This window comes from Sminthopsis crassicaudata, chromosome 6 (assembly GCF_048593235.1).
Source record: "Sminthopsis crassicaudata isolate SCR6 chromosome 6, ASM4859323v1, whole genome shotgun sequence".
Taxonomy (NCBI): Eukaryota; Metazoa; Chordata; class Mammalia; order Dasyuromorphia; family Dasyuridae; genus Sminthopsis; species Sminthopsis crassicaudata.
Genome location: NC_133622.1, coordinates 4,038,821 through 4,052,718, shown reverse-complemented (window position 1 = coordinate 4,052,718; position 13,898 = coordinate 4,038,821). Strand labels below are relative to the sequence as shown.

Here is a 13,898-nt window from a genome sequence, read left to right as displayed (position 1 = left end):
ACTTTTCCAGAGTTGGAATACTATATGAAAAGTTCTCTCTCTCCCCTTTCCCAAAAAGAGAGAACATATCCCATATAACCCATATAGTACTGAACATGGTTCCTCAGGAAAGAGGGGAAGAATGGGAGGAGAAGGAAAGAGAGAGAGAAAGGGAGAGAGAGAGGGAAGGAGGCAGAGCTCATAAAGGGAAGGAAGATAGGACTGATAAAGATAAGAAAGAAGGAAGGAAGGAAAAAAGAGAGGGAGGGAGGGGGAATGAAGGGAGGGAATGAAGGGAGGGAGGGAGGGAAGGAAGGAAGGAAGGAAGGAAGGAAGGAAGGAAGGAAGGAAGGAAGGAAGGAAGGAAGGAAGGAAGGAAGGAAGGAAGGAAGGAAGGAAAGGAGGGAGGGAGGAGGGAAGGAAAGGAAGGAGGGAGGAAGGAAGGAGGGAAGGAAAGGAGGGAGGGAGGGAGGAAAGAAAGAAGGAAGGAGGGAAGGAAAGGAAGGAAGGGAGGGAGAAGAAGGGAGAAGAAAAATGCACTATGTTTTAGTCTGTATTGAGACAACATCAATTCTTTCTGTGGAGGCAGACGGCATTTTTTTAAATCATGAATCCTTTGAAATCAGCTTCCACCCCTATTCTTAAATAATAAGATTAAATTTATACAAATATTCAAGGGAAACAGTCACTAATAAAAATGTTTACTAATGAATATCATTGACAAACAATAAACACATAAGGAATGAATAATTAATAGTGTGTGACATTCATATTTAATTGCACTGAATATTACTGAGGGTGTTAGCGTTGCCTTGTACAGATGTTGTTGCCAGAAATGATCTATGATACGATACCAGCCCTGAATAGCACAATTACTGATATGTGCAGCTTCTATTAGCTATCAAAGCCTGCATCTGGTCATCTATAAATAAGCCCCGGCAGACACGGGGTTCTCCTACGAACATCACGACCCTTGCTTTATTAGGTTTCTAACCACTCTAGTGTTCTGGGATGCTAAAACAGGGAGGACCCAAAGGACATTGAATGTCAGGGCTGAAAACACCTTCAGGAGAGATGATGAGCTCCAGCCCCCTCAGTCTCACAGACACCCAGAGGCGGGCCAGGAGAAGGGCGGTGACTCGCCCCCGTTAGTTCCCTAGGTGCGGACGTTGCGGGCTCCGCTCTGGTCTGTGGCTGACCTCTGTCTCTTTTCCTTTGCAGTGAGATCCCCGTTGCCAGATATATGTGCCGAGGACCAGGAGGAGCTGTGTGAAGGCATTTCTATGCAGCAGTTGCTTCATGACCCCTCCTCCAGCTGAGTGAAGCTAGACCAGCGTCCACCATGACGACACTCGTTCTGGGAGCAATGCTGCTCATCCTCCGGCCCCAGCTAGTGCCTTCTCATCCCGCCGCCAGCTCCCAAGTCGAAGCCCCCTCTGAAGCCGGGCAGAAAGAGCTGTTAAGGAAAGGCTCTGTCCAGAGCAACTTCCAAGATGGGGCTCCTCTGAATGGGTCCAGCCAGCGGCTGCCCCAAACGATTATCATCGGCGTGAGGAAGGGCGGCACCCGAGCCCTGCTGGAGATGCTCAGTCTGCACCCGGGGATAGCGGCTGCTGAAAGTGAAGTCCATTTTTTTGACTGGGAAGATCACTATGGAAACGGCCTGGAATGGTACCTCAGCCAAATGCCCTACTCTTTCCCTCATCAGCTCACCGTAGAAAAGACCCCCGCTTACTTCACTTCGTCCAAAGTGCCTGAGAGAGTTTATAACATGAACCCCTCCATCAGACTGCTCCTGATCTTGCGAGACCCCAGTGAGCGAGTTCTGTCTGACTATACTCAAGTGTTTTATAACCACGTGCAAAAACACAAACCCTACCCGTCCATCGAAGAATTCCTCATCAAAGACGGGGAGCTCAATGTGGAGTACAAGGCAATAAACCGGAGCCTCTATTACTTTCACATGCAAAACTGGCTCCGGTACTTTCCCCTCGATCACATTCACATCGTGGATGGGGATCAACTCATTAGGGACCCTTTCCCAGAAATAGAAAAAGTAGAGCGGTTCTTGAAGCTGGCTCCACAAATCAATGCTTCAAACTTCTATTTTAATAAAACAAAAGGCTTCTACTGCCTAAGGGACAGCGGCAGAGACCGGTGTTTACATGAGTCAAAAGGAAGAGCACACCCTCAAGTGGATCCCAAACTACTTAATAAACTGCACGAATACTTTCATGAGCCAAATAAGAAATTCTTTGAGCTCGTGGGCAGAACATTTGACTGGCACTAGACTCCCGAGCAAGGTCCTGAACCTTTCTCCTCTAAGTCCCGGTGTGTGTCTAGGAAAGACAAAAATATCGATGATAATATTAATAATAATAACAAAGGGCATTGAAGCTATAATTTATTTGTAAAAATCCATAAATTACTTCTGTACAGTATTAGATTCACAATTGCCATATATACTAGTTATATTTTTCTACTTGTTAAATTGAAAGCATTTTGTATTGTTTTTCATGGTTGTTAACATGGTGTACGATGTCTCTATATGAAGGAACTAAAATATTTCACTGCATAAGATTTGCTAGAGACCGCGTCGTCCTTCTCAGTACAAAATCCATTTGCCCCCAACACCTGAGGCAACCGGCAGTGCGAGACTGCAATATCCAGACCCCTTTATCACTTTCCGATGGAAAATTGCTTGTGCATTATGTTTCTCAATCTGTTTTTTTTTTTTCCTGCAGTTCTTTTAATTTTTAATGCCTCACTGTGGTCATCAGATTTCTTTGACTTGCCTCATAAAATAATGTATCTTGCCTGACATGCCTTATTATTCGCAGAAGTAGCACTTTTTCCCAGACTGAAATGAAATTTGGCAAATATCTGAGTTTGGGTCTCAACCCTGTGTAAACTTTGTAAGGATTACAGAGCATCTCATAAAAGCCGAATGCTTTGGGTCTGTGGTTCTTAACCTTTTCAAGTCAATGCACCTATTGGCAGGCGACTGAAGCCTGGGGACCCTTCTTCGGAATAATGTTTTTAAATACACAAAATAAAATATAGAGGATATCCAAGGAAACCGATGACATTGAAATATAGTGTGATATATAATAGAGATGTTGGTGTATACACAGACATACACACAGATAGAAAGCCTACGGCTCTGATCCAACGAGTTAGTTTGTGTCCAAATCCTGCTCATTTCTGCACCTCACAAATTAGAGAAGCCAGCATCAACAGTGGGAGAGATAAGGGTCCCGCTCCCAGGCAGCTTTTGACTTATACAGGATGCTCCCATAGCCCCATTTAAAGGAAGTTTTGACACCTTGCGGAGAATGTTGTCCATAGACATGGGCGTCACTCCCAGCTGTGGCAAGCCATCTGTGATCCTGAATCACACACTATTAAGTCAATGAGACATTGCTGCACTTGGATATTTGCAACAAAGAAAAAAAAAACAATTCTAGCCTATGACCAATCTCCCTAGTTTCTTTTTGCTTGTCTTAAAACAGGACTAAACTAGGTGATTTCTAAGCACTTGTAATTCTTGGGATCCTGAGGCAGATTCATCTTTGGGCAGTTAGTTTATTCCCATCTTAGTCAATCCTCTGTTCCCCAGAAAAGCAAACTGAACTTGGTTTACTACAGAATAATTTCAGTGCAGTGTGGTGTAAGGAGTGCAGGTTTGGGAGGCTAGAGACCAAAGTGCTGGTGTGGATGACCTCTGGCAATCCGCTTCACCTCTCTGGCCCTCGGTCATCTTGGGTATATAAATATACCTTGTGCTACTGGTCTTCTCTTATGTCCCTTCCAGATTTAAAAATTCTATGCCATGCAAAGTCTCGGCCAGCTCGATTTCCCAATAATAAAAAAACAAATTTGTTTTTAAGGTCTGAGAACTAGGCAAACCCCGTGACTTCCAGGATGCGAACCACATATCAGGGCCCTTTTTGGAATCTGAAAGGAGAGGTTGGGTTCCTAGAAGCTGATCAGATGTTAACCAGCTTGGAGTCTCTTATGAGAATTGGGAGATGGGGGAATCACCCATGGCCACTCTCTGCTCCAGCAGGTCACTTTGGAGACTGACCTGCCCCGAGTATGTCCCAGGAGTTACCCATGGGTGGGATGAAAAACTCCTTTACCATGAAAGAATATCCTTCTGACCTCCCAGAGATTGGGGTGGTGTAACTGATCCTCACACTGCTTTGCAAAAGAAAATAAGGCAAAAAACCAACAAATAGCAATGGAATAGGAGTGACAAGGCTCTATTCTAGTCCCAGCTCCTCAGCTCTGTTGCCATTTTACTATGTGACTCAGTAAGTCACTCTGCTTCTCTGAAACTCCTTCACCTTGTCTGTAAAATAAGGGGGATAAAGTGGAGGGTCTAAGTAATCTAAAAGTCCTAAATCCCTTCATTCCAGATCCTAAGGCCCTTTCAATTCTCCTATTTTATGTTCTAAGTTTCCTTCAGGGGCTAACATTTGGAAAATGCAGACAGATACTAGACAGGTGTAAAAGATGTATTCTTTGCCCCCAAGGACCATCCAATTTATTTGAAACACTAAGAGAGCACACCGCAATCATAAAATAGAATCGAATGAAATGACCTCTATTCTCTTAAAGGTTAGTTGTCAAAGTATTGTATAAGACACTTAAGTGTTTATGGATTTTAACTGAATGTATCCCCCCTAAAAATTGAGAGAAGGGCTAAATTGTGTGAGACTGACCACAGTCAGAGAAGGCAGTGTTCAAAGTGGACCAGGATAGTCAGGGAAGGTTCCCCAAACAGGGATCAAAGGTAAGGATGGGTAAGCTGGAGGCTGTGTAAAGGGAGAGGACAGAAGGAGCATTCAAGGAATAGCCAAAGTAGAGACAAAGAAGTCAGACTGTTTACAGTATACTTGGGGTTGGGGAGTACTTTACAGAAACCAGTAGAACTACAGCCCTGCCTAGGTGTTAGAGTACAACCGATTCCTCTCCTTTATGACGTAATGTTGCTACGAGGAAGACAACTGAGACTCTTAAAAACTAGGTAAAAGAGGAAGGACTTGATTCAGCAGCTAAGAGCCATTTTTGTAGTCAACAAGAAAAAAATCCATTGAGTATTGACATAACTGGAACTTTTTTCCTCACTAAGGCATATTTTCTGAAACATTTAAATGGAAATGTTGAAATGAAAAATTATAAAATGAAAACGATTCATTTCTCCTTCTTCCTCTGTCCTCCAGATCTTCCTCACATTAGGTGCAGAGCCCCATGGCAATTTGACATTAAATAGGTGTTAGACAGTGTAAAGTAATTTCTCCTTCACTTTACTGGTAATTTCTGTGATTCTAATATACTTCTGAGTTCGGTTTGTCAATATTTAGGGACATGATCTATCTCCCCAACAGACTCTAAGGGTCTTTGAAGCTATAAAATTAGCCTTGAATCTTACTCAATACCAAGCTCAATGATTTGCAAGAATTAGTGTTAACTTTTATTGAAAACCAAGATTATAGACATCAAACTCGAGACTAGAAGAATGACTCCAATAATTTAAGCCAATGAAATCAGTTGAGCTGAACTATTGCAGGCAATTACAGGTTCATCTAAGCAATAGTTTTAGTTATCCAGGTTTTTCAATCTCAGAACCAGCTTCAAGTTACCTAGCCAAGACATGGATTTGCCAATATATTTGTTGAATCAATGAGAAATTCTACCGAATTTCTCATCCATTCATTGATCAGGTGAATACTCCCAGGTAGACAACGGCTAAAGACAAGAGTCACCCCTTCCTCCCTTGGGAACTGGCCCTGCCCTGATTATTCCTGCAGAGTCTAGAAGGGATGGGAAAAATACAAGAGAGAAAGGAAGGGTAATGCTGAAAAACAGTGAAGGAACCTCAAGGGCACCATGATAGGAGGAAGAGAAAGAACAGTCTTGAATTAGAGCAGGAAGGTGTCTCAGGGTCATAGAATCTCACTCCCTCATTTGACAGTTGAGACAAGTCCAGACAACAAAAAAGGGTGACATTTTCAAGATCCTGTGATCCAGCTGCTGAGCCTGTGATTATTCGGTCCCTCCATCTTCCCTACCTGAGCCCCCCACCTTCCCGGTTTTTTTTTTCCTGGGGCTGCTTTAAGAGCTCATCAAACCATCTCCATCAACACTTTGATTGTTAAGATCCAGCCACATTTCTTGTGTGTTTGTTCACACTGCATTTCATTATAGGCCAACTAACTAACTAGTGTGAGGAAGAGCTATGTTTGGAGCAAATTTCCTGGTCTGCTTGGATACCTTTGCCTGATATAGACTTGCCCTTTTATAGCCCTTTATGAAAGAACAAGATCAAGTTGGGAACACTGAATTCTTGTCCTGGCTCAGTCACTTTACAAGATGTATAATCTTGGGCAAGCTGGATGGCTCCTCTGAGCTTTTGTTTTCCAACTGCAAAATTAATGATCTGATGCCTCAGGTCCCTCGCATCCAACAAAGTCTGTGACTTTGTGACCTCAGGGTTGATTTCAATTGATGAAAAAACCTACAAGAGATTTGATCCTAAATACAGTCATCCCCTTTCATATTGCGACTTTCCCCATCACGGTTTTTCTATACCCCAGAAACATAAAAAATGAAATGGAAATTTCAGGGGAATTTTGCAGAAGCTATTGCTAGGTAAAGCCTACAGACAACACAGAAAGAATTTGGAAACTGAAAATGCATAAAATATATGTATGGTATTATATAATATCAACCCAAATTTTATAATAAGGTACAGGAAAGACCTCAAGAAAGAAAAAGAAAAAAAAGTCAGATTTCTTCTTTAGTACAAAACATTTTCCATGAATTTTCCAGATTGCAGGGGCACTGTGCCCCTGACTTTTATGATATGGAAGAGAGACCTGTATACAAACACCCTTACAAGCTGATCTATAGAGAAAAGCAAAATGGAGATTGATTATTACTCCTTTCTGCAATTTGAAACTCAAAGGAACACTGATCTAGAGCTGAAAGGGAACCTAGATATCACAGAAATCAATCCCATTCCACCATTTCCCATAAGGAGACCAAGAACCAGGAATTAAGTGACTCCCTACTAATTGGAAAAGTGAGCGTTCAAACCCTAGCAGCTTTCCAAAATTACACGCTTGAGAAATTATGTCTATTTTCCACATGATCCAAAACCTTACACAATATGATCTTGTTTTTCTTGAAGTGTCCAGTTGATATGGGATATACGTAACCCCTTTCTGCACATCTGCCTCAAAGGAACACTTTTTTATTTTAATAATGTGTATTAATCTATACTTGGAAGAACCATCCTGGTGGACTGTTGAGATGTCTGCAAAGGTAAGCTCTGCATTGAGCCTGGAAGTAAGGCTGAGAAAAAGACAGGAGCAGAAAGGTCACAGAACCTTGAACTATTTTCAGAAAATGTATTTCAAATCAGTCGGACACTCCCAGAACCTAAAAATACCACCTTACAGCTACCGAGAAAGCTGGTTTCTGCACCGAGGCAGGTAGGCCAGGAAGACACTCCCCATGAAAACTAGGTTAGCCAAAGTGTTTCTTAAAATGGGCAGGTATTTCAGGGTAAGTGCATTTTATTGCAAATAATTACTGGAATCAAAGAAATCCGAGCATCTGAGGATTGGGAATGACCTCAGAGCTTCCCCCGCTATGACCAGAAGCAGATGTTCCTCTCTCACATCCCCATGAAGAAGTTATGTAACATCTTCATAAACAAGGGCAGTCCGGCAGTTAATGAGCCCATCAGACGGCTCTGTCCCAAGTGGTATAAGATTGAGTTATTTCTCCTAAAGATCAGGCTTCCACATGTTAGCCCTCTGTTAGTTCAGTAAAATGGAAAGATGTCAGCCTTTTATTCCCCCTCTTTGGAGGGCCATGGGAGAAGGCTGGAAAAGGATTATGTTTACCTTTGGCTACATGACAATGACCATTTATCTTCTTGTTTCTGTTCGGCAAAATGGAAGTATCGCTCACGTATTGGATTTGGAGTAAGGTGATTTCTTGCTTCTGAAAATGGAAAAGTCCCTTTACCTCCTGATATTTTTAAGCAGCTCAGGATTGATCTCCTAAATCATAGAGGGAAAGGACTACCCAGAATTCCCAGAAGGGACAAAACCAAATCCTCTCAATATTTACCTATACACAAGGGGGCAAAGTTTTTTTGTTTTATTTTTGGTTTAATTCTCTTTTCCATTTTCTTTTAATTCCAATTTCCAACATTCTGCCTTCTTTCCCCCCTCTTGGTTCTTCTTAAAATGTTTAGAGGTTTTTAAGGTCAAATTCTAAAAAAGATTGTTGGTGACAATCAGGTGACATTACTAAGAATTTTATTTGTGTTTTAGAAAATCTAGTTTCTCAATGTGTACAAACTATTTGCAGAAGGCTCTCCATGATGGGAAGAGCACACAGTGTCAGGAAAGAGGCTTGGCTTCAACCAAAAGACGCGTGTTTAAATATAAGCTCTGCCATGGGTAGTAATCTCTAAGACCTTGCACCTTAAACTCCTCATCTATAAAACTAGTTTAGGCTAAGAGGTTCTTAACCTTTAAGATGTCATGGGTTCCTTTGCCGGTCTGGTGAAACCTGCAGACCTTTTCCTTAGATTTTTTAAAATGCTAATAAATATATTTATATTTATGTTCTGAAATCTATCTATAAGGCCCAGCTTGAGAACCTCTGAAGTAAATTATTTCTCTGAGATAATCCTTCCAATCTAACTATATGAAATGCTATTTCGTTTCACTGGGAGTTTTAAGTTGCTAGTTTAGATGCAACATATTTTAGCCACATAAGAAAGCCTTAAAGTCAAGAATCCCCAGGCTCAAATCCTGCTTCAGACACTTACTGCTTGTGTGGCCTTGGGCAAGTCAACATGGTTTTTCCAAACACCAGTTTCACCAGGAAAATGGGGACAAGAATAGCACCTCTCTCATCATAAGGATAAAAGGAACAACTTGCAAATCGTAGAGCTAGACATAAATGTCGTACTTGGATGGACCCTTGAGGTTCTTGTAACCCGCACCATGATTCTCACCACTTGGACCATGGGCCTTCCAGATAATACATTGGTGTTGGAGGACTTAATCTTCCCTGAGAACTGGGGTCACAGATCTTTGGAAATCCTGGTGTCTTAATTGGAGAGTCAGCCAAATTCCCCCTCCTCCCCATTTCTAGCCAGCCCTGGCCAAATCTTCCAGAACTCCACTCCACCATCTTGACATTCATTTCTGTCAACCCCCCAACATTCCCCTCCTTTCTCTTTCCACTTATTGCTCTGGATGCAGAAATCACATCGGGACCGTGGTACATCCACAAGGAACTGTGCTAAGGAACAATATTGAGCAATCTTTGTGATTCCCAACTAGAACTCCTTTCTTGAGCTACTGTGGCTTTCCCCCAGGGGCTATCTCCTCTTTTTTGTTTTGATTTTGCAGCCTCTGTACTTAGGATGTGCCAGATGCTTAGGAGGCACATAAAGGCTTTAAATTGAGCCTGCCTAGGATCATAAGAATATAATTGTTATATTATTCTTATTGTTTTATCCAATTTGAGGTTCACCTGTTTGACTCTTATTTCTTACATTTGACATTGGACTTAGTCTTAGGTCCATCGGATCATCTGCCGAAAGTTCTAGACTTGCAAGTTTCTAATTTTCCAGATGAGGAGAGGTTCACTATTACTTGCCTTGCACACAAATAGAAGGCAACAGCATGGAGTCAGGGAAGACGAGGCTTAGGAGGCGGGCTGGATCTTCACTGTTCTGGCCTTCTCTCTTTCTAGGGGGGATTTTCTTCCCATCTGAACATCTTTTGTTTCCTTGGGGAAATGAGCAAATTGGAGTGGAGCTTCTCCAGGTTCCCTGCAACTCCCATGTGAGATCCGTGTCCCATCCACAGGGATTCTAAGAACGAGAAGAAACTTTCAAGATCTCCATGTCCAAGCCTGAGGGCCAAGGGAGCCTAAGATTTAGAAGTGAAATACAGTTATCCCTTCCGTAGGGAAGTGGGATCCTGATCTTAAAAAATGCTTAGAACTTTTTGGCCCTCCCTAATGTTATTAAAAGATAATTTTGACATCATACTCTACACATATTCTCCACTTTTTCTGGTCATCTTCCCATCTTGTTGTGTCATCTGTGGCTTCTGCAAAACTCTCTCCCAACTCTTGGTTCATTTTTCTGCTGGCGTGTGATATATGGACACTGTGATGGGGACCGTCCCAGTGTGGGAGGGAGAGCGGTGTCCAGCCTCTTCTTTTATACCAGGAAGATCAAGTGACTGACTCAGAGCCACACGGCTGAGGGCCAGAAGCTCGCTTTCCTGAGCCTGGTTTACTGTCCCTTCCATTGTGGCAAACCAGCCGGGAGGCTCTTTTTTGTTGTTCATGGCGTTTGGGGAGTCCGTTCCTGTGGCTCTGGGCCCAGTAGCTCCAACTTTCCAATGACCAGATTATCCCTTGCCTCAGTCCCCTGACTATCCGGCTCCTGCCAAGGCACCAACTTCACAAGTCATCGTCATGGTTTATGGCCAGACACCAAACTTGTTCCAAGCCACAGGGGAAAAGGAAGTCCGGAGGGGCTCCTGTGGGCCGCTGGCTGACGTCGGCCTTTCCTCACCGAGCCCCGGCTGCGCAATTCCAGCAGCTGATGGTCCCGGCTGGTTTCATAATATTTTCTTCAGAAGAATCTCCATGCAACTGCTCGTCAAGGGGGGGAGGCAGCTGCTCTCCCGGCCCTCCCGGAGGAGTTCTCCCATCCGCAACCACCGGGAAGCTTTCCACCACAGGGATTCTCTGGCCGGGAGCCAATTTCTCTGCCAAGGTGAGGACTGATACCTTATAGTTTAGGAACTGGAAGGTCTGAGTGCTAGCAGTCTGACTTCTGGAGCTGGAAATACAAACCCGCATCTTCCAGCTCTCCCTGTGACATCGCTGGGAAATAGAGGACACTGCCCTGAAGGCAGAAGCCCTGGGTTCGAGTGTCGGCCGCAGAGCCGCCTGCTTTGTGAATGTGGACGAGAAAGTTCAGTGACCTGAGCCCACTCTGTAAAAGGCAGATAGCTCGCCTTGGATGTTGTCTCTGGGAGCTTGATGGGCAACAGATAGCACAACATGCGCGAATCCTTTTAATTCAATAGGTAAACTCCTCCACAAAGGCAACCTTCCATTAGCGACATGGTCGTATTCCCCCCGAGTCTGGCCACAGGATCTCTCTGTTGTGTTCTGTGCTTGGAGCTGTGACTGAACAAGCAGAAGCCAGAAACGGGCCAGGGAATTCCGGAATCGCTCCTGAAGCCGGGGCTGACAAGGCTGTGCAGGAGGCAGGGGCCACCCCCTCTCTGTACCCCACAGGTTAGCCCAAACTATCACATCCTATTGGTTGTTGGGCAGGAATATTCTACTTTCTGTGAGCCCATTTGGGGTCTTCTTGGCAAACACACAGGAGGCATTTTCCATTGCCTTCTTCAGCTCATTTTACAGATGAGGAAACTGAGGTAAACAAGGTGAAGTGACTTTCCCAGGCTCACACAGTTAGGCAGTGTCTGAATCCAGAACTCAGGTCCTCCTGACCACAGGTCAGTGCTCTGCTCACTATGCCACCCAGCTGCCCCTCATCCTGTCTAGGTCTGGATTATATGCCCTTGCATAGAATATATTTATAATATGCAATTTTTTTGTTGGTTCAGGGGAACGACCATACAGTCAGGAGGATCTAAGTTCTGGCCTCAGAGACTGGAAAAGCTGCTTAATCTTGCTTGCCTCAGTTTCCCCTTCTGTAAAATGAGCTGCAAAAGACAAACCATCCCAATATCTTTGCCAAGAAAAACCCAAATGGGATTACCAAGAGTCAGCGCCACTGAAAATGACGGAATGAAAGACGCAACACATTTTTCTGATTCTATTATACCAGTCTCTATTCTGGGTCTGGCTTGGAGGAGAGTGGCTGTAGCAAATGCAAAATAATACAAAGTCATAGAAACATCAGCTTAGAGCCAGAAGGGTTGCCCAGGGCCACCTCTTTGTCTTCTGGTTCATCTCCAAGAAACTGGGGGCCTTTTGAGCTCCTGAACCAACAAGACAGATCTAATAATTGGGGTGATGGTGTTTGTGTGTGTGACGCCGGCGACCAAGACAAAGGGACTCCGAGAAGGGCACGTCAACATGGGCTTGAGAGATCTCGGTGCATTCGATCTGGCAGCCAGCTTTGAGATGTTTTAGTCCAGCTCTCCATTCACACATGAGGAAATTCAATAATGGAAGGGATAATGAATGGCCAAAACTCACACCATAAACCAGGAAGACATGAAAGCTGGCTCTTTCAGTAACTACTCCACTCCGACCCAAAAGCTCTGTTCTTGAATCTCTGGTTATCGCCCCGGATACTAAACTCGAGATTTCTATCAGAAACGCCATTTGGAACAGTTTGAGCAACCTTCACAATTGGGAAAGTGGAGCTAAACCTCTAGGATCACATACAAGTTCGAGTTGCAAATTGATGCGGCCTGAAATCTCAGGATAAATGATTCAAAAACACTTCCCTTTCTTGAATTATTCTCCTATTTCCAATGACCTCATTTTTATGAAATCATATGACCTGTGAAAAAGTGGCCCACAATACCCAAACTCATCTTTTTTATTAAATTCTGCTTTTCTGTAATTGCTATTCTTTGCAGACTTTATTCAATTATTTTCCTAAGTGATGCTGAATCCTGGGATTGACTGTTAAAAGCAAACCTTTGAACTCTTCTAGTCCCATCTTTAATTTGGGATTCAAGACTTCTCAGTCACTTACTCCCAGCCCTATGGAAAATTGACCGTGCAGATATTTGACCCCAGTCTCCTTCCCTAATTTCTCTACTTTTAAGTCCAAGGACTGCCCTGCTGCATTCTGGATCCTGTCACACAATAGGCTACCTCTCTCTTTTAGCTCAAACACATGGGGCTGAATTAAACTTTCAAGGTAAAAGAGTTGCCACAGGGTTAGAAATGTGGATAAACAGGAAAGGGGTACTGAAGCCTCTGATGTTTCCTTGGAAATAATGCATTTTTTATGCTGTATATCTGACTGTAGCTAAACGAGAGATAATGTACCATTCTTATTGAAGATGTTTGCATATTCATGCCTTTTAAAATTTTTTCCAATTGAAATGTTTGATGGTAGGTTCTGTTCCCCAGGGGGCAGAAAAGCCTGATGGAGCCTGTGAAGACCTGGATGTCTTGGAGTTACCAGCATGTGAGGACTGAGGTTCCCGGCTGGGGGAGGGAATGGCAGAGAAAGATTTTCCAACGCTGTGAACTTTTCTGTTCTTTAGCCACCTCCTAATTCCGACAGCTTCAATTTTTTTTTAAATGTCACATCTGAGATGTACTATAGATAGCCACTAATAACCATGAAAAGTGTTTTTAGTTTGAAAAAATAGGCCCAGAGAAGACCAGAAGGCACAGTCCATGCTCTCTCCAACCATCATTTCCCTAACCCGATGAGATTTGCATCCACTTTGGAATAGCTAAATTTGTGATGACCCTTTAATCCAGAGAAGATCCGGGGCTCCCCTAGGAAACTGCCCCCCCAAACACCACAAGCTGTGGAGGGCATTTAGTGATTGTCCGATCCTTGAATTGTAAAATGTGAGCCTGGGAATGGAGTTGAACACCTCCTCACATGGGAAGAGCCTTAAAAAAAATCAGGCAATCAATAAATAAGTATTAAGCACATTCATTTATTCAACAATCTAGTTTAATTGATTATTAATTGAATTACTTTTGCACATTATCATGCTAATCTTATCAAAGTTTTGCTCATAATCTCCTGCCAGAGTTTATTCTCCTCTTGATTTACGTTCCCACATCCTTTATTCCACTTACATAACTCCATTCTCATGTCACGGCTCTTCTGGATTTGTTTCTTG

At 43.3% G+C, this 13,898-nt stretch overlaps 1 protein-coding gene and 1 long non-coding RNA gene across 5 annotated transcripts in view; one reads left to right on the top strand and one right to left on the bottom strand.

Moving 5' to 3' along the window:
• Window positions 1–2,559, top strand: part of HS3ST1 (heparan sulfate-glucosamine 3-sulfotransferase 1) — a 42,040-nt gene extending 39,481 nt beyond the window's left edge. For all 4 annotated transcript variants that reach the window (XM_074276131.1, XM_074276130.1, XM_074276127.1 and 1 more), the window contains one exon: window positions 1,201–2,559. In XM_074276131.1, coding sequence (XP_074132232.1) covers window positions 1,322–2,269 — 948 coding nt within the window. In that variant the 5' untranslated portion in view covers window positions 1,201–1,321 and the 3' untranslated portion in view covers window positions 2,270–2,559. The remainder of the gene's footprint in view (window positions 1–1,200) is intronic.
• The window catches only part of LOC141547666 (uncharacterized), a 519,112-nt gene that overhangs the window by 113,448 nt on the left and 391,766 nt on the right, over window positions 1–13,898 (bottom strand). The window lies entirely within an intron of this gene.